General features: G+C 39.1%; 1 protein-coding gene across 2 annotated transcripts in view; it reads right to left on the bottom strand.

Annotated features, from left to right (window-relative positions):
- Positions 1–20,948, bottom strand: part of LOC137130394 (transmembrane protein 65-like) — a 30,066-nt gene that overhangs the window by 6,445 nt on the left and 2,673 nt on the right. For both annotated transcript variants that reach the window (XM_067510496.1, XM_067510495.1), the window contains exons 3-6: positions 10,779–10,823; positions 8,146–8,213; positions 7,351–7,405; positions 2,356–2,398 (exon numbers count right to left, since the gene is read on the bottom strand). In XM_067510496.1, coding sequence (XP_067366597.1) covers positions 2,356–2,398; positions 7,351–7,405; positions 8,146–8,213; positions 10,779–10,823 — 211 coding nt within the window. The remainder of the gene's footprint in view (positions 1–2,355; positions 2,399–7,350; positions 7,406–8,145; positions 8,214–10,778; positions 10,824–20,948) is intronic.

Raw genomic sequence — 20,948 nt, 5'->3', positions numbered from 1 at the left:
GCTGAATAATGGACTAATAATGGACATGAATATTGGACATTCTGCTGATTTCCTACATCTGTCAAAACACATACACTCACAGATACTATACAGAGTATGGTTGCACAGAGGCCACAGGCAGCAACACACAGAAATGGGAATTTTTAAGCAAGAGCAGGACAGTAGAGCAGCTTAGTCACGCTTTCCTAATTTAAAAATACAGACTGTGCTTTTAAAACAAAGTAATTGGGAAAAATGAATTCTGTACTTTGCTGGTAACCTGTGAAATGACCCCTCTACTGGGAAAATATAGTTTCTGTTATTGATTCTAGAAAATTGCATCAAAGCTGTTGAAAAATCAGGCATTTTAGGCTGCAACAATCACAACGTCTGAAATCCTGGAGGGACTGGCAAAGGAAGCTAATTGAGTCTCTAGAGCTTTTAATTTTGCCCATTAGAACAGCCGAAAGAAACTTACTAAATGCTGTCACACCCAGATGACCTGGAAATGGGAAATGTTTTCCAAGTGAAATGCAGTTTGTTGGAGTGAGAAGTGAACCCAGGACAATTATTAACAGGAAAGTGTCTGTACCCAGTGCAACATCAATTAGTCAACAAGTTGCCCAACACAAAATCTATCTGCAACATTTTTTTTTTATCATGGATGTACTTGTACTTATTTTAGTAAAATTACTTGTGCCACGTACTGCAACTTGAATGTTTGCTGATATTTTTGCTTTTTCTAGAATCAAGAACTAATTCTTAAATGTAGCCATTTATTGTCACCACATTTTGTGGAAAACTGTAATGAGACTTTTTCATAATTTTCTGACATTTTACAAAATGATCAAAGGGCTTTAATCAAACAAGTCCGTAAAACATATTTAACATTGAAATGTTCAATTTAGTTATTCTCCTGGTACAGAGGAGGTCATTCTTTCTAACATGGTGGAGTAAACTAAATATCAATACTGCAACACGTTTGTAGTAAAGAAGCATCTGGGATCCCATCATCATTCAGCTTCTGAGTTTACTCACAACCCTCAGTGAGAAGCCTATTGAGCCTGTTCCTCAAACACTCAATTGGCACTAAAGCGCCGCTGATTCCCAGAGGACCCAAAAGCCCAGGGGTTATCAGTGCATAAATAAGCCTTTCCACTATGAGAGGAACCAAAGAGGAGATTTATGGATGTAGTAAGAGAGGACATGAAGTTAGTTGGTGTGAGTGAAGAGCATGCAGAGGATAGGGTCAGATGGATGCACATGATTCGCTGTGGTGACTCCTGAAAGGGCACAGCCCAAAGGAAAAGAAAAAGACTATGAAAGGAACATAAGCTGTATGTTGCAGTGCAGAACATCTGCACGAGCTCCACTGAGAAAAACAGCCTTCAACATTCATCAGTGAGCTTCCCTCAAAATAAAGAAAGTCCGTCATGACTTGTTTAATCGACTTTTACCTTGACAAACCGGCCACATGGGATCTACTTTCCAATTATGATTGAGTGGCAAACAATGGTGCACACGCAGAAGCAAAAGTGTGAGTGTGTCCACTGAGAGCTTTACAGAGGCCCAAACTAGTTAACTAATCCATCATGATGAGACAGTGAAAACAGAACAGCCCACTGTCGCAGCATCTTCTATGCCTGCATGATCCTGCCGAGTTCCCTTTATCTACAGTAGCTGCCCATTTGTCTATGTATGCATATGGAGGCCTCTTCTCCTGCTTATAATTTTGAGGACAGAAAAAAATAAATTTTATAGATTTTTTAACTACACTAATGCGCAACTTGCTTCAGCATCACTAACCTGTGTCCGTACAGACGTATAACCAATAAATGATCCTCCTAATGCAACAAATGATAAAATAAATAGCTGTGTTTAAGCAGGCTACCTACTCTTTTCCTTATTCATACAGACCTTCAAGACTGTCTTGATTTGATTAAAGCACATTGAGAAATTTACATAATTAACCTCTCTCATTTGTGGTGGTTTTGTTCTTCTTCCTCAGGGACACAAAGCACCAGAGACTGTATTTTCTCCTCTGTTGCCTGTGCTTACTGCCTTACTCTTTAAATTGTATAATAACTTAGCTTTCAATAAAGGTAGTGGAACAGGATGGCAAAACTTAAATGGACTCTATGTGTTATAATTTATGTATATGAACATAACACTATAATACTATAAGTTTACACTTAGTGAATCAGGTTATTGATCTTAAATTACACTGAACTGTTTAAATCTTTATCCTCTAAGCTTCCATGACTGCACTTTAAGCATGCGTGTGTGTGTGTGTGTGTGTGTGTGTGTGTGTGTGTGTGTGTGTGTGTGTGTGTGTGTGTGTGTGTGTGTGAGAGAGAGAGAGAGAGAAATTCTTACCCTAGTCCTGCCAGATCAGACACCAGGTTGCCAAGGGCAGCAGCTGTGGAAAATGTGAAGCGAGAAAGAGACGAGATTACAAAATGTGTTAGGAAACTGAGGTTTGTTGAGGAAAGTCACATGAGACCAAATATGGTTGTCTGAAAACTGAATTCTTTAAATCATGTGAAGGGGAAAAAGATGATACATTTTGTGTAGCACTCAGAAGCATGTACAGTAAGATATTGGAGACTCCTTCATATTACCAGGTTTTTAATCCAGTCAACAATTTACAGCATTATATGTATGAGGTAATAAGGGATATAAATGGAAGTATAACACTAAAGAAGTTTGAGTTTCACAATTGCAATGGATGACACATAGACAAAGAGCCATGGCACACAGTGGGATGAAAGGCCTCATTAGCTTCTCTGTCACAGTACATCACATTAACCTGGAGAGTGGGTCCGTTGTTGGAGCAGATTTCAGTTGTTTCATGCATCATGGCATTAGCGCATAACATGTGCAAGTAGTGGTAGACAGTGTGGACCCTGTGAAGTTACAGTATTAGAAATACCAGTTGTAATGAGGTGTTTCTGTGTCCTTCTCGAACAATAGTGACGCGTTATTAAAGCATGTATCTGTAAACTGACAATGAGAAGTGGGAGGTTTAACTCTTTTCACATGCCTTCCTGTACTTCCCTTTGCTTGTACTTGATGAAAGCAGAAGGTTTGGATTAAAAACACAGCATTTAATCTAATAATAACCCTTAAGGACTAACAATTACGTGCAACAAAAACAGAAGAAATAACCATATAGTGTTTATTTTCTGTACCATGCACTGCTGAAGCCGAACGGACTTGACTCACTCCAAAAGTACACGACTAATGGTCTGCACTTATATACTGCTTTTATACCTATTGGCACTCAAAGTGCTTTACACTGCTTCTCATTCACCCATTCACACTCACGAGAACATTCATACACCGATGGGGGAACAGCTATGCAGCTGGCCAAGATTCACCAGGAGCAACTAAGTTGGGTTTCAGTGTCTTGCTCAAGGACACTTCGACATGTGACCGGAGGAGCTGGGGATTGAACCAACAATTGGACAACCGCTCCACCTTCCTGCGCCACAGTTGCCCCACTAATCAGAGCAGTACTTCAGAAAGTGTCTAAAGAGAAGAGGATGAAGCTTCACTGAAATGACTAGTGAAAGATGAGCTAGGAGCAGATCTGAGTCTCATTTTGCCCGAATATTTTCTAGTCTCTGTCACTAGGTAAAGCAGTGCTGAAGTAGAAAGAATCTCCTTGTTCTGTAGCTCCTCTGTCACTCAGAGCATGAGGCCTTGCTTTGCTTCGTATTCTCTCTGCCGTCTTTGACTCTGAGATGTGCTGCTGGGGCCACAGGTGCACAGAAACCTTTAGGGGAATAGAAATAAAGCAGCAGTGCCATAGTACGACTGAACAGGCCCACACCCACAAATGAATCAGCAGAGAGGAATTCTGTAAAGAATCTTACACTCCAGACTGAAGAGAGACTCGACTACTTGTATTTGGATCGAAGTAAAGACGTGAGCTTGTTGCTCACAGAGCAACAAGCTTTGAATGACTTCATCACAACCTCAGAGTGAGAGGAGAGAGGCAGGGCCACAGAAAGGAAAGTGCACACGTTTGTAATTGTTGGCCAGTCAGTCAGTTCCAAAATACAAGAGGAAATTGTTCTGGTGTTCAGCCGCCAAAAATGAGTCCCAGCCTGGGAGTAACTCACTGAGTACAACGGTACGATGGTTTAATGGTTATGTGGTTTCAGTGAGATAAAAGAGAAGCCAATTTTATTTTTATTAGTTTATGATTTCAAAGGCAGGCTATTCTCTCTTTGTGGTTACATTTGTTGTTGCAAGACAATCCGTTTCAGTTTCCAATTAAAGGACAGCTTATGTTCTTGAGGTAGAGCAGTTAGGCAACAGTTTTAAGGCTGTTATTCTATGTCATACTGTATCTCCGATCATGGCCCCGAGGAGCCAGATGTAATGGAGAGTCCATCAGGCCTGATTATGTGGTCAGGCTGCTCAAATGTTATTACAGGCCAAGGTCTTCAACTAAACCAGTGCTCTGCATCAGATTTAGTCCACCTCCACACACACACACGCTGGATTTAGAAGCAGTTCCAGGGATGTATTTTATTATATAAACGACACTTCACACAGAGACAGTGGCAGCTTTTTATTGTTACCTTCTGCTTTTGTCTGCAAAGCTCACTTACTAGCTGTGCACAAAGTGGTACATAATTGAGAAGCAAAAGGAAAATGATAAATTATTATTATTTTTTTTACAAATAAATATCTAAAAAGTGTGTTGTACATTCGTATTAAGCGCCCCACCCCGATCAATACATTGTAGAACCACCTTTTGCTGCAATTACAGCTGCAAGTCATTTGGGGTATGTCTCTCCCAGCTTTGCACATCTAGAGAGGAACTTTTGGCTTTCTTTCAACAATGGCTTTGTTCTCGCGACTCATCCGCAAAGGCCAGGTTTGTGGAGTGCATGACTAAAAGTTATCCTGTGGACAGATTCTCCCATCTGAGCTGTTGATCTCTGCAGCGTCTCCAGAGTAACCATCGGCCCCTTGGCTCCTTCTCTAATTAATACTCTCCTTGCCCGGCCTGTCAGGTTAGGTGGACGGCCATGTCTTGGTAGGTTTGCAGTTGCGCCACACTCTTTCCATTTTCAGAAGATAGATTGTACAGTGCTCCGTGAGATGTTCAAAGCTTGGGATATTTGTAAAAAAATATATAATTTTCCTTTCACTTCACAATTACGTGCCACTTTGTGTTGGTCTACCACATAAAATCCCAATAAAATACATTTATGTTTGTGGTTGTAACGTGAAAAAATGTTAAAAAGTTGAAGGGGTTTTAATACTTTTGCAAAGCACTATGTTTCATTAGAGAAAATGTAAAACAAACCAACCGGAAGAATATTTTCAGTCTGATGTGTTAATGGAGGATGCTATTAAAGTTTAAACATCTGAAGAGAAAAAATAAACATTCATGCAATATAACTATGGGAATCTGATGAAACTGCTCCAACTTGTGAGAACTTGGAACTCACAGGTACTGGAAGGCAAGTTTCGGCAGAGTGAGTGCTCATTTTCTGTGATAATAACTTTTTAATCGGTTTACTGCTATTTGAATGTTCTCACATCATTAGCTCTGCCTAAATTATGTAATTAGCTCAACTCAGCTGCAGAATATTTTCTAATAGTACTTTCCATCCTCAAAGCCAGCTGAGACACATTTTCCTCCACGAAAATGTGAGATTGGTGGACTTGACAGTAGCCTTGACACTAGTGGTACATCAATCTGGACTGGGGTAGATAACTGCTGCATCTTGCTCTGCAGACCCCCGACATGTCACAAACGCAGCAGGGTTGAGTAACTGTAAAAGTGGAGTCTGGGTGATGAAACTGGGCTGAGGGTGCACTTGAGGAAAGAAGTTCTGTTTTCATCTGTCAGTGGCTGTATGAGCTGTGGGGTAGTTATACACTTCCTTTTTAAAAATCACTAATTTGAGGGATTTATTTTTGCAGCTGTCAAATGGATACGAACATCTCACTAGACAGATAACACAGCTCTGCCTGTCAAACTACTGTTAGACTGTATGAAAACTACTAGTATGTCTGAGTTTGCAACCTGAAAAACCCTTCTCTCTCTAAAATCCAACGTGCCTGAAACTGTCCCTTTGGCTTAAACTAAATTATCAAAGTTCCAAAACTTCAAGTTCAAATCTTTAAATTTAAAAAGAGTCAAATTGCTCTTCTTTACTGTACATGGGTGATAGATCAACTTCTCCTCCTGCTGTGGTTATTTCATTTTCATCCATCCAATTCTGCATGAAACAATTATAAAAAGCTTCAGGTTTCTGCCTCCTCTGCTGTTGCAGCACCAGCTTTGATGTTTCTAAGGCTTTTCCATTTATTGGGTCTGCGTGAACTAAACACAACAAAACACACTTTCACTACTATAGGAAAAGTGCCCTTGAACCTTTTTCTGGGCGTAATTGATAAAGTAAAAGCGAGTGAGATGGAACAGTAAAACTAAGATTGGTTTTCAGTTGATACGAGCTGCATCACGATAAATAAAATAAAAGGAACACATTCAGAAAGATGCCACTAAGGTTTGCCTACAGTGTCACTTGTTCTCAAAGCTCCTGTCTGCATTCAGTGAGTGTCATGTTACATGAAGATATCAGTGTCACCACAGACACTGAATAGGTACAAGTGATATTAAAATGTGTATCAGCTGAAGTGAAGTTTCAAGTGAACATAACACTTGAAACATAACATAACACTTAATTAAATCGACTGGTGAATAGTACTGTGTTATATTTGTGAAAATATTCTCTTGCTCAGCCAGTGTCTGTCTCTGCTTTTATTTAACTAAGAGCTAGTTCAACTTTATTTATATAGCGCCCATTCACAACAACGTAATCTCAAGGCACTTTACATAATAAAGTCCAGACTATACCAGTATGTAGGGGCAACCCAACAAATCCCCCTTGAGCAAGCCCCATTTAATTACATCCCACTTTTTTTTTTGCATTAGTGTCAAGACAGTTGATAAATGCACAATCTGACAAGAAGTGGAAATTTAAAAGGCCTCCATTTTTCCCCCTTTCAATGTTATATTGATGGAGACAGGGAGTCAGACTCGGTATCAGGGCCAGGAAAATGTAGCAAAATGAGCAATTACTGAAAAGCTGATATGACAAAGATTCGAAGTTGAAACAAAAGAATGGGAAATAAGAGAAATGCTGAGATGGACAAGTACTCTAACTTATTAAGCATTTTTATGTTACCAAATTTGCTTTGCAGCAAACAACATCAGTATGCATTATCGCCATCTGTGCAGCCACATTTTTGTCATTTCAAAAACCCAAAAAGAATTTATTTAATGAGAACAAGTCGCAAGTTGATCCAACGTGTTGCACTGAGATCATGTGATTCTCTTACCCGCCATTGTTGAAATGCCGAGGATCACTCCGATGGATAGCTCAATCTGCGTGCCCTGGGAAATAACACATGCACATAAACAGATTACAGAGTAAGACATGTTCTCTGGTCACCACCACTGTCCCTTTTAATATTAGAAATTCATAGTTTGCTGGTTTGGTGCACAGCATTGTATTTCATATGTTATTTCAGCCTGTGAGAAGAGCAGCACTGTCTGGATTGGTTAACCAAACTGATGACAGAGTGTATATTAAATGTGTATATTACTTTCTGTTACAGTACAAGTTTTGAGCAAAGTTATTTCATTTTATTAGGTTCTATTTAGATTGGTTTCTCTTGCACATTTCTCCCTCTTATTTTTCTATCTACCTCCCTGTAGAGGCCCCATAAGAATTCCTGGTCCATGAATTCAGAAAAATATATTACTTTTCATTTGAGGAGCAGAATCTATCAGTTACTATTGGGATTAGATTTCATTATTTTGAACACAAAGCCTTAATAAAGAGTTTCTATGCTTGATGGAGCCAAATAATTTTGTTAGAGATAAGTTTAGAGAAGATTACAAGACAAAGCATTGGAGGATATATCAGAAAAACGGCAAACCAATGATGGAACAAAACAGAATATACTGAGATATAAATATAGTAACATTGAAGAAATGGATTAGTTTTTCCCTGTTCTGGCTTTGTGCTTCCAACTCTTGCTCCTGCAGTACTACAGTATAAGGACATACAACATATTGTTAATACACAGGCACACTGTGGAAATACCACTGAGCAGCGAGGCATCACTTACAGCAACAATCATGATGCAGTTGTCCAGGAATCCAAACCCAACAAAAGGGATGGCATTATGCAGCAGAACTGTAAGATAACAAATACAATAAACTATGAACAGACAAAATAAACCAAGCATCTAAAGGGTTTGATAAATAATCCATTAGACAAAACTGAACCCTGCAGTGGAGGATACAAGATTATTTTGACTTCTGTGATCAGACAATTGATACTAGAAAGCTGCACATGATAATACTGCACTGATAAACACAGAAGATGGATCATTGGTTATTTATTTAAACATAACTTTAAGTTTTTAAAAGGAGATTAATTTGTGGAAATATAACAAAATCAAGTGCAAAGGACAAAAGCCGAATGGTTTTAGTTGAATCCAACACATGACAGAAAATATATTATCAACCCCTGTAAATTAATTAATTGCTTTGTAGGTTTGCTCTAAATATCTGAGGTAAAACTGAAGAATAACTGACAGGAATCATGTAATCTCAATCTCTACCATCAGGAAGCATTTTATGCATATGTTTGGCTAATGCTTAGTATTTTCTGATGCCCTAATGCCTCATTTTATCCCTGTTTTGCTATAATTTTACAAAGTCATAAAAATGTGATGAATAAACAAATTATCTGGTGGTAAAATGTGATATAGTAGCAGTTAGTAGCCAAGTCATTTACAGTATACCTCTTCATCACTTAGAGCCACTGGTACAATTAGCAGCAAAACTAAAATAGAATGAGGTTTGTCTGACATTCAAACTTGATTTGTTTGTATAATTAGCTACATGAATGTCAAGCATCTCCTCTTTCAGACCACAAAAGGTATCTGAATTTAAATGCTGAATGACTTTATCTCTATCCATGCTTAAATAGATATTCTGTGCATGTGCACTCCCCTGTGAGTCTCCAGATTCGGCGTACATTACTGGTGCTGTGAAAGTGAATTTGAAATGTCACCTATACACTGAGGAAAGCTTGGTGTATACTGGGTCAAGTAAGTGACTTGCACCATAATCACTGCTGAACACTTCACTTCTTTCCTGAAGCTATTGTTCTGCCGCAGAAATTTCAGTCTTGAGTGTGAACCTCAGTCAACGAAGCACCCACTCAAATAAAGACTGTACTTCAATGCTGCACAAGAGGTGGGTTCCACTTATTTTATTAGCACCCTTTACAGAGACGTGTAAAATCCAACTCTGGTTTTTGGTTTGGATAATTTGCAGAAAGAAACCCCCAAAAACTCAAGAGTGAATTATTAACTGCAGTGAGAGCTCTGTGCAGAGAAAGCTTAACGTCAGATCTGCATCAAGTTAGTATGTTTTTATATGAAGCATCATTGACTAAAGATTATGTTCTGCTTGGCAAACATGAGTTACCATATATAGTTTGTGGACTACAGGTCACATGACCATTATGTTATATATTTCAGCTGACAATGATAGAAAAGGTTCATACCAAAGTAAGAAATTGTTCATTTACAACAAAGAAGGACCAGGATCCTCCAAATTGAATCTGTTGTGACTAAATGGTTCAAAATTTCTCAGGTTAGAAAAACAAATTGTCTGTGGGCACTTGTAGTGATTCTAATTCATTTTTAGTTACTTTAGTCAGCAGAGCATTATTCACTGTTGGACAGAAACATTTAAGAGAAACTATTAACCAAACGTTAATAGTTAAATTATCAGCTTTCCCCTACTACAAAACTTCAAAAACAAAATAATGAATAAACTAAGGATTTGTAACCTCTGAGCAGCAGCAGGAGATAAACATGTGGCTACATTAACCAGTATGCACAAATAGTGAAGTATGCTTGTATAAGATCTCTGCTGTGCATTTACAGGTGAATTTCATTCATCTGTATGCATTATGACTCTCACTACAATAAGGCTCTTTATAATAAATACTGTTATCAATGCAGACCAAGTGCATATAAAGCACAAATAGCTTTAAATTGTTACTGAAATATAAATCAATTTTCATAAACCTTTTCATAAACGATGGGTCATGTTTTTTAAATCTCTCTCTGGGGTCTGTGCTGGTCTGTGTTTATTTAATTGTTCCTGCATTTCACTATTTTGGCTCATATGGATATTTATGGACATCACCTCGACTTGAACTGCACAGTGGATGATTTGTTTTCTTGCATGGACTAAACTCTAGCTGTGGACGGGAATGGACTTATGAGTCTATGGCTCAGGAATTAGATGAGGTATAAGTCTTTGGTTTGACTTCTGGTTCCTCCTGCCAATATGTTGAATTTTCCTTGGGGAAAACACAAAAACTAAAAAGTTGCTCCCGGTGGGTAACGTGAGCACACACACTCTGACACACTGATAGGGGTGTGAGTGTATGTGTGTGGTGTGAATGTGAAGAATCATTGTAAATCCCTTTGGATAAAAGTGCTATACAAACAGATCATTTACCTGCAGGCAGGCCATGGGCCTTTGGGAGGAACCAGAGTAACCTGCTCAATAATTTCAATTAAGACTGATCCTTAATTAGTCCTCAGACTTAACTGAAGGCTAAATAAGGGATGTGATTCAAGAGTCATGCTAAAGGCATTAATAAGCACAGCGAGGTAAGCAGCACTATCCTCTAGATTAACTAAAATAGTAACATATAAAAGTGTTTTCTTACCATATCTTAACTGTGCTGAAGTAGGAGGTGCAATTTCCAGCTGCCCTGAAAGAAAGAATAAATAAATAAATAAAAAGAATGTACATGTCCCTTTCTGTGAAGAGGACAGCATAAATGTCAGATGGTTCCTAAAGGGCAACGCCAGTCAGATACGACTTTTTGGGCATAAAGGAGGGGGGGGAATAAATTTACAAAATGGGATACAGGGCAAACATTTGGGCAGAGGGGATGAAAGGGAGCCATGGGGGTAAGAGGAGAGTGTCTCCCTGGTTGCCACTTCCTCTGAGCGAGACAAATGAGGACAAATGTGGCATGAAAAATTATAATTCTGCTGCCAATCAGGCCTCAGAGGGAACATGCAAACTTGCTCATTGTAACTGTGTGTGTGTGTGTGAGTCTGTGTGTGTGTGTGTGTGTGTGTGTGTGTGTGTGTGTGTGTGAGTGTGCGTGTGTGTGTGGGTGGGGGGAAGGGGGTTAGGAGATAAGTGTGACACACCATTGTTTCCTACTTCTCAAATTAAAATTTTATTTTAACAAAAATACCTGACGTCGCATGGATGAAAAGAAAATCTAAATTTTTCCACAATGTGACCCGACGTAATAAAAACTTCAAGGACATTGTACATTTTCAAACCTGTGACATTTACGTGTAATGAGAGCTTTTAAAATAAAAGGTGTCAGAGTGGATTTAACACCACAGTTGAACTGTGATGTAACATTAGGATCGTCTGGAAAAAGCTAAGTAATTAGAATGATTTTAAGCCTGAAGACACAAGACAAGTTCCTTTGCATGTTGTTTAAAAATGGATTCAATGTATTAAGTCATGTTAGTCATCTCTTCCACCCCTTACCACAGGTGTTATTCTAAAGCCCACTTCAATTACTGACGGCAAAGGTCCCTGTGATCCCTGCTGTCTCCACTAATATTCCAGTGAGGCACACAAACACGCGGTCACACAGACACAAGCTCCATCTGTGTACTGTCCCCACTGTGCCTCGTAAAGGGGATAGTTGGAGAAAATGTCAAAATCCAAATTTGTTGTTTTCTCTGTAGAAAGCTACTAATGCTACAGTAAGTACAGACTCTGGGAAATAAGCAGCTATTAAAAATGACATTTCTTTTTACTTTGCTTTGAATAAATTTAGCTTCATTATTGCCAAAAAGGTGCAAAATTAACTACATTCTATTAAAATTCAGGCTGTAACATCACAAAATCCAAAGACCACCTCCCACATTTGCTCCATCCTGTTTGCTTTCCCCACCCACCTCCATCCTTCTCTGCCTCTCCACTCAGAACTCGATGTCACATTACACGCTTCATGCTACGGTCTTCAATTCAGCCTTGGTCTCACGTCGCTGACATAACGGACAATTGTGCACCTCGAGCACTTGTCTTTCCTTAGCACACGGATAAGTCTTTGTTTCATCCACAGCACCTTGGGCCTTAACGAAATTCTCATTTTCGTAAATCCCCCGGGAGCATTGTCATATCAGTTCTCTCATTTTATAGGTTTCAGCTACAAAAGGCATAAACTGACTAAGAGACAAGAAGTAAATGTCTAGAAATGAGGATCCCATCCTCAGAAGATGGATGACTTGGACAATTAAGAACAAGAACACATTTCATATTCATTTAGGGGGGTGTTGTTGGAAGTTAATTAAAAGCTTTCAGTGATCCTCCTGAGCTAATTGAGAGGCAGGATTGTCTCATTGGAAAAGTTAAGCCTCACATAACTCACTGAATCCTACTTTTGAACAGCTGATTATGAATCGTCAGCCTTTATATGGTGTAATGTTGGGTGTTTTGTCAAGGACCCAAAAGAGGTGATAATAAAATGATTGATTGAAATTAAACAGAGGGCAGACGTGCCAGAAAAGACAATCACTCCTTAAGGGATGGCGCTAAAACACACACTCACTAACAGACTAGGTAAACAGGGAATTGTAGCTTAATTGTAAAAACAAAGAATGAGAAAACTGCCAATCTGATACCACGTAGCAAAACCAGCGATCTAGACAAACAGGCCACCAAAACTCACACTGGAGAAGGGCTAAACAAACAGGGGACAAACACAAGGCCAAACCTCAGACTAAAGAACAAACAAGGTGAACCAAGAGTCCAACAAACAGGCCGAGACAAACTGGGGGGAAAGCGGGGTTTACCTGAACAGAGGAACAGGTGAAAATAATCACGACTAACGAGAATGACTAGGAACAGGAAGTGGGGCTACAAAATAAATGTCTGTGATAGGAAGCGGAGTGAGAAAAGAAAACAAACAGAAGTTCAGGATCATGACAATATACACTAAAAACTTCAAAGGTTCAACAGAATGTATTTAAACCTCAGGATGGACGAATTATTCAAAAATCATTGTGCATTTTAAAGTCATAGATAATCAAGCCTCTCAGTTTCATTTGTATTGTTGCTATCTGCATGTATTCATTCTCATTTCTTACTGGACTAGTTCATCACACTGACATCTAATCTTCAGGACAAAACAAAATCCTTGCTATAATTATGTTTTTGTTGCATTGTTTACTCTCAGTCTGCACACAACTTCACTACCCAACTGACTATACTGTGTATACATAAGGTAACTAGTCATCCATGACATATCCTGACCTTAGGGCAGAATATTAACATCGGCCCACTCTGGTATAAACACATCCATTTACTTTTATTTAGATATCCGCCATAATTTTGTCCATCTTGCAGTACAAAACATCATAGTTTGTTATCCATGTTTGTATTAAAAAGTACATTTTTAGAAAGAATCAAGAGGAAGTGGCAACATAAATAAAACTTTAGAGAAATCGTGTGAATAAACAATGTTATTGTATAGTAATTCCCAGAACAAAGTGCATAAAAGTGGTTTTGGTTCCCCTTTATCTTCTGATGTAGCTGCTATTATTTTCTTATTGCCCATGCAATTAAAGTGTTGCCTTATGCTTGTGACTTACCAAACAGTAAATAAAGTAGCCATACACTGCTGAATGATGCCCTAATACAGCAGTGTGATCGTGATAATAAATAACTAATCCGGCTCAATTCAGATGCTTGTTCCTGCTATATTTCCCTGTACCAAATGATAATGCAGCTGAGTCACCATCTCATCACTGGTCATATTAAAAAACATTAACAAGAAGTTGAGTCCCTTGAGGATTTTTCTCACCCAATATAATTTTTTAGCACTATGATAACCGACACAGATGTATATTTGCCCCAGAACTTCTCCAGTACAAAGTATTGGTCACACGGAGCAACATGTACAACACACATTGGGCATCTGTTTTTATAGTTCATAAAACATAAACATAAAAACACAGTATGACACCGTTTACATCAATTTCCAAGTCAGCTAAAATAATTCTCTGAAGGATTTACTAAACATGCTTTTAAAATATTTAACACTGAGAATCCAGTTTATTGCTATAAAAGACTTATAAATACTTAATTAAACACCCAATCATTTCTGTGCAAGCTGAGTAGTTGATAATGTTAGAGGTTTTACTACACTTCTGTACCAAGCGCTTCTGATCTGACAGCCTGGGTGTAATACTCCTGTAGGTTAAAACTGATACTCTATCAGCTAAAAGCTAAAAGGGCCTTGCTGTAAAAAGCTCAATTCCTACTTTACTCTTAGTCCAGATACAAACATTCACATATTTGTGCTGGTTTGTTGGGTCAAACCTCATTTCTCAGCTGGTGCTGCACTGAGTGTGTCTGAGCAGGTGACCATCAGCCCCCAAGTGTTTGTGTTTGCGGCTCAAGGCAACAGAATAGTCGCACCTTCTTGTCATTGTTCTGCCTAAGCAAATGGCTGCTGCTGGTACAGCGTGAACCTGAAGCGTGAACGAAGTTTTGGAAATTGGAGATTTCATGGAGATGTCTATGAAGGAACCTACGAGCAAATTCAGGTAGTGGTGTTACAATAGTATACAAAAATCAATTTTTTCAGTAAGTAGTACAGTAAGTGTGTGTGTGTCTTGAGCTTTCTCTAGCAAATGTGAACTAACAAAACATTCTGGTAGCCCTTAGGATTTAATTGATTTTTGACTTGCGCACCACCTCAAACAGGCACGGAACTTCTCATTATCGGAGTGTGCTTTGATCCAGCAAACTGTGGCGTAAAGGGTCGTGGTGTATTTCTTTGAATCTATAGTAAATAGCATTGCATTGCTTGGGCTAAACCCACTCGTTACCTGTGATTTATGACATAGCACAAACAAACTGTCTGTGCCAGTCAGTGAACGTGAAATTAAAACTCTTTAGTGGTTCAAATATAACCTTTTCTGAAATTAGGAAGCTAGAATTGATTTGTCATATAACAGTCAACAGGATTTGTGCAACATAATTAAAATCTGTTATTTATAAAATAAAATGTTCTGTATCTAATTATTTGAGAACAGTATCTACAGTATGAAAAAAAGCTGACCTTAGGTTTTGAAAATATGAAAATATATTTACAACCCAATTAACTTCTTCTTCTTCTGTAATGCTGAATGTCATCTCAGAACCTAAATTCAGCATAAGAAATATAACAAGTACCTCCCAGTAAAAGCACATGTACCCGTCATTATACATGCGAGAGGAAAATACAAAGCACTGGAGCATGACGCCACACAAAATGAACCCTAACAGTGAGGTTTAAATTCAGCACTAAGAATAAATTTGTCTGTGAGGTCAGTCACCTTTATTCGACAGGTACACAAATATACCAATCTAGACCCCCCCCCCGTGCCAATTAAAGCCGCTGTGAATGGCCTGAAACGGAACAGAGAAACAGACACACAACAACCGCAAATCCTTCAAAACATTTCCTTTTCAAATGCTGATAACAACAGAGACAGGAAGCAAAGATGAAAGTGTGAATGTTCATATATGCGGCACTCAGCCAGAATAACAAGCACAAAGCTGAGAGAAATAACTTTAATTGAGGAGAGGGCTGACTAAAATGACTGAGAGACCCACAGAAAACAGTGTTTAACAAATGACTGCCCCACACTGTGCTAATACTACACAAAGGTACAGTGATGTCCTAGGAGATTATCCTTTTTACAGGAACCACCCTCTAATAATACCCATGTTTAAAAGTCTATCCCACAATGAAGGTGAAAGTAGCCTCTAGTTCAAAATGAGGCATCTTTTCTGTCTTACAGTTCACTTCATGCACATGTTCCCCTTTGTTGGCAATTATTCACCGAGCAGATGATTAAAGTTGAAGACCCTCATCACCGGTGATGCGTGCAAGACATGCACAGGTGTTGTCAATTATTTTGTCTAATAAGAACATCTATGTGGATCATCCACTCGAAATTGCCCATAGGTGTAAATGTGAGTGTGAATGGTTGTCTGTCTGTGCATGACATATGCATATTTAACGCAAGCTAAGCGAATACAAAGAAGCAAATGAGAGGCTCGGGAGAGAAACATTAACATTAATATCTACCATAAAGTGTTGCCCTTAGTGTTAGAGGGCTGTGGTGATATCAGCAGTCAGGGTGACTGTAACAAGGTTAGTTACCGCAGTCTCAGGGGCTCCAGGTACAAACCAAAGCACAGTCTGGGGGCTGTGTTCGCATGCATTTAAGAAAGCTCATTACTGGAAATCCAAGTATACATGCAGTAGAAGAGTAATCTGATTTCTCCTGCTCCTGACTTATTTTGCATGCCTGGTGCACAGATTTGAACTGTATAGTGACAGAAAATACTGATTTCTGACTTGTTTGTGTGTGTAAGGTAAAGTCCTTTATTTCTCATTATACATACAAGGTGTGAAACAAAATTGATCAGATGGATAGTTAGTCCTGAGCCACTGCCGATAAGTGTGCTGCCAACATGCTTTTTTGGGTTGGGGGAAACTGGTGCAACCCTACATGGGGAGAACATGCAAACTCTACACAGAAAAGCCCTGTCCAGTCCAGGGATTGAACCTGGGACCTTATTGCTGTGAAGCAAGAGTGCGAACCACTGTGCTACCATGCATGTGTGTTTGTATTGTAGCAACGTGACAGAGCAGGGCGAGAGAAAGAGAAAAAGGGGAGACATACGGAGCTGATCCACAACAGGAACTGTCTGAAATAAAACAAATCCCTGGGGGAAAGTGACTTATTTGGACTTCTTCAGGCCACTGTGTGTTATTTACATTTGTTTTAAAACACGAGGTGGCATCACCCCTGTAATCATCTTTCACCCGGCTGCATATTTCTCTCTGCAGCCTTTTATAACGCACATGCACTGTTGGACAACACTATTTCGAAACCTGGTTACACGTATACATGGCAAAAAAAATCAGCTTTCAGTGACTGAAATCTATGTGGGAAAATCAGGTTTCCCTAATCCCCTTCCCCGATTTCCAAAATCAGCTTTCCTGAGAAGGCCAACTGTAACCTGGGCACTTACTTTATGTAAATGCCCTCCACTGGTAGACGGTTGAGGTTGTGTGACAACGATTAAACAAAGGACGTTTGTCCACAAGGAAACAACTAAACTATTAAATAATATAGACAATATATTCATTGTTAAACATCCATCAGTGGACTATTTGCTAGGGTTCTCCCCCAAATCCAAAAAAGTTCTGATACTAAAATCCTTTTTCTTGTAACTTCATAAATGACAACATTGTTTAATAATGTATGAATATTATTAAGCAAGAAAGCAAAGGAGATAAAGAGGGCTATGTCAAATGAACTAATAGTTTTATGTAACATTATATAACACTCAGATTAACTACTGCTATCCTGCAACACAAGAACAATGTTTTGTCCATGTCTTCATGGATCATGAACTGGTGGTGATGCTGCTTTTAGCGCAACATTATGTTTGCAGCCAACAAATACATATTTAAGGAGTTATTGTGTTAATAGTCCCCTGGAAAAGTGTTGGAGGTTGTGGCTCTATGTGGCTGTGTAGCTCAAGGTCAGAGTGCAACGCCAACATTAAAACCACCAGGAGGATTTGCAGCTAAGAGAAGGAAAAAGCTTAGGTGCTGTACACTGTTATAGCTCTTCAGTTCTTCCATCACCAGGGGATCGTAAGCATCACTTAATTACTGGGGGAGTCACAAACCCTTAAGTTCAGCACCCTGTGCAGTTTAGGAAAGTTTCCAATCAGGAACCACTTAGCATGAAATCTCCTTGATAAGGTATTAATGGCTGCAGCTCTGCTGTTGGCCACAAACTGCACTCAACGAAGACACACCTGTGGTGAATGATGTGTTTTCTCTATGCAAATAACAAGGCGATGGTCACGGTAATGGAGTTTGACAGCAAAACAATTGACTGTGATTCACCAAGATCAATGTCAGGATCATAACATGGACTTTTAAAGAGGTTAAACTGTGCTGATGTTTCTACTTTAATATGCGACGTTAGGGAGGTGCTTATGTTTATACGTGAGTCACAGCAGGTTAAATGTCACCACACACTGCCAAACAGCATGGTGTGTGTCTGTGTGTGGATAAGCATGATAACAGTATGAGCTGAGCCAGAATGGCAAACCAAAAAGGTTTTGTCCATTGTTTCTGCACATAGGCCATTATCTGACAGGCGATGAGAGGATGTTGGTTTGCCTTTTAGCCTAAAAGATGGAATAAAGATCACCATGCACTCTGAAAGCCATACACTGAGCACAGTTAAGATTAGGCTTCTCTTCAAAACAGGGACACATGGGAAGAGGGTGAAGGCTTTGATTTTGAACTAGTCATGGTTCAGAAAGAGGTTAACGTTTGTAACTTTAAAACAAATGGAAGATTATATGTTTAAAGAGGGGAGCAGGGGGTCTGCCTTGTTGAGAGATTTTTGATTTGCAGCTCCTTAGATCACTGAGGTGAAAAGAAAACAAACATATACATCAAAAACCACATCAAGCTGCCTCTCTTCTTCTCTCAGCTCTTTCTATTCTTTTTTGCATCTGCTATTAACTCCCCCTCTACAGCTTCTGCCTAAAGAGAAATTGCCTCCATCTCTTCTCCTCTCACATTTCACTTTCACAAGCACGATTGTGGGAAAAACCATGTTTAGTATAGTGGATGTCACTGAGTCACTCAGTAAGTGAACTCTTAGGATCACAGGGGTCCAGATGGAACAGACAGATCTCTGGTCAGTTCATCACTCAGCCTCTTCTTCCCTTCTGCTCCAAAACTTCAATTCCTTTCTCTTTGTTTTTTTATCCTCTTACACAAAGTTATGCTTGACTCCTGAAGTTTTTATTATTAGTAGTAATTATTATAATTATTATAGAATTATTAGTACAGATCAACATGTACTCCTGAGATTTACCATCCTCAGTAAAACATTTCTACATATACAACACACTCCTCATATTGTTATCATGCATGTGTTCAAATGTACATAAGGCATGAAAAAAATTGGCAATTATCATAAAACTGTATACTGTACACAAATGGATCTGTAGATAGTTTCCTTATTATTATTACTATACTGGGTACCTCTGTTATCACACCATCATAATGACATGTAAGCATTGGTCCCATCCCAATTATTGATCTAAGTTACAGATATTCATACCACAGACTGGTTATTTCAAATATTTATATTATCGCCCATTTCTGTTGCTAGATGCCTTTTGTCCTAATCTGTCAGGAAAGTTGTCATAAACAATGATTTCATGACAAACTCACCCAAATGTCCTAGAAAGATCAAATTATTGATATTCTTGCTATTAAGGTCTGAACTACCTCACTCCAGTCTTGGTTATAACAGTTGACAGTTGACTCCATCGTTTCTCTTCCAGTGTCTTTACCACTGTCCTTCACATATCTCTTTGTCAGCTCTGACTGTCTGTGTCCCTACTTCATCTCTCTCTCTACCTAGTTTAATTTTCTTCAAGCTTTACCTTGTCTTCCCCTCTGATAATGGTGTAGTGTAGAACATGTCTCTGAAACCCCTGAATGTACCCTAAATGCTCAGCAGGACTAAATAATTAACTGGAGTTCACTACTGTACAATGTGCCTCCTCCTAACCCTTTCTCCTGTCTCCAGTCAGACACATGTCCAGTCCTTGAGAGCGGATTGCACTCTGTGTCTGTGGATAGCTTAGCGTCTGGTGAATGAAGGTTAAATGTTTTGAAGCTTTTACAACAAAGACATTTGCAACAATCGACTTCAGTTCACCTGAGACTGCACTGCACTAAAAAGCTGTATATTAACAAGCTTCCTCTGATCCCATCTCTGATCGATGTTGTACAATCCAAACCTTCAGATTAACAATGAATCACACAACTCCACATTCAAGATCTTTCCAGTTGGTCATGCTGTGGGTCACTCTAACCGTTCTGTTTTTTGGCTTCAGCAAACAGCTGTTTGCGGTAAAAACAGTGCAGTGTATGCTACCTGCATCACACCACAGATAAATAAAGCCACTAACTAGCTGGTGAATATGGAGAAAACCTTAGGAGTTGGTCAAAAGGATCCAAAACTACAGTGACTGTTTAAATTCATCAAATCAGCAGAGGCTCAACTCAAATCCTAGTTTGTGTCTGCAGTATGTGTAAGTATTTCAGTGAGCTTCAGCCACAGAGTCACATCCAAGTTCCTCACCGCTCAGCAAACCCACATATACACGTTACAAAAATAAATAAATCAATAAGGCTTTGGCTTCAGGTGTCCTGCAGGACAGGAATGGGGATGGATGTGGAAAGACTTGTCAAATCAAAATCTTTCTCACGGGTAGCTAGTCAGTGAATAGGCAAGAGAATCGCTAAGGGTTTTTATAGTGTGAAGGTGAGGAAGTCAGCAAGTTCCAGCCAGTCAAACCCTATAGGTGAGGGCAGAGGACAGTATCCTCAGTACAGTCACTCACACTATTCCTACATTTCCACTTGACATTTGAATATGAAGAAATATTAAGCTGTTGAAAGGCTGTTGGCTGTTATTATTCAAACATAGCAAAACATCAAGAAAATCTCCCTTAATGCTTTTAAGATGTTACAGGTTGTCTTTCACTGTTTTTCTGCCCTTAAGTGCAAAATATTGTAGTGGCCCAAAAGGACTGAGATACTTTTTATAACCCACCAACATGACAATCATGGGAGTCCTTTTTGCTAAGTGCTGTTATTGTGGCCCACGGAGGAAGGCTCCCCACATGTGGTTAGGATGAAATCAGCCATGCCCGACAAGAAAATAATGATGTACTATTAGGATGGGTG

Source organism: Channa argus, chromosome 7 (assembly GCF_033026475.1).
Source record: "Channa argus isolate prfri chromosome 7, Channa argus male v1.0, whole genome shotgun sequence".
Lineage (NCBI taxonomy): Eukaryota > Metazoa > Chordata > Actinopteri > Anabantiformes > Channidae > Channa > Channa argus.
The sequence above is the reverse complement of the archived record's forward strand: the minus strand, read 5'-3'. Positions and strand labels throughout refer to the sequence as shown.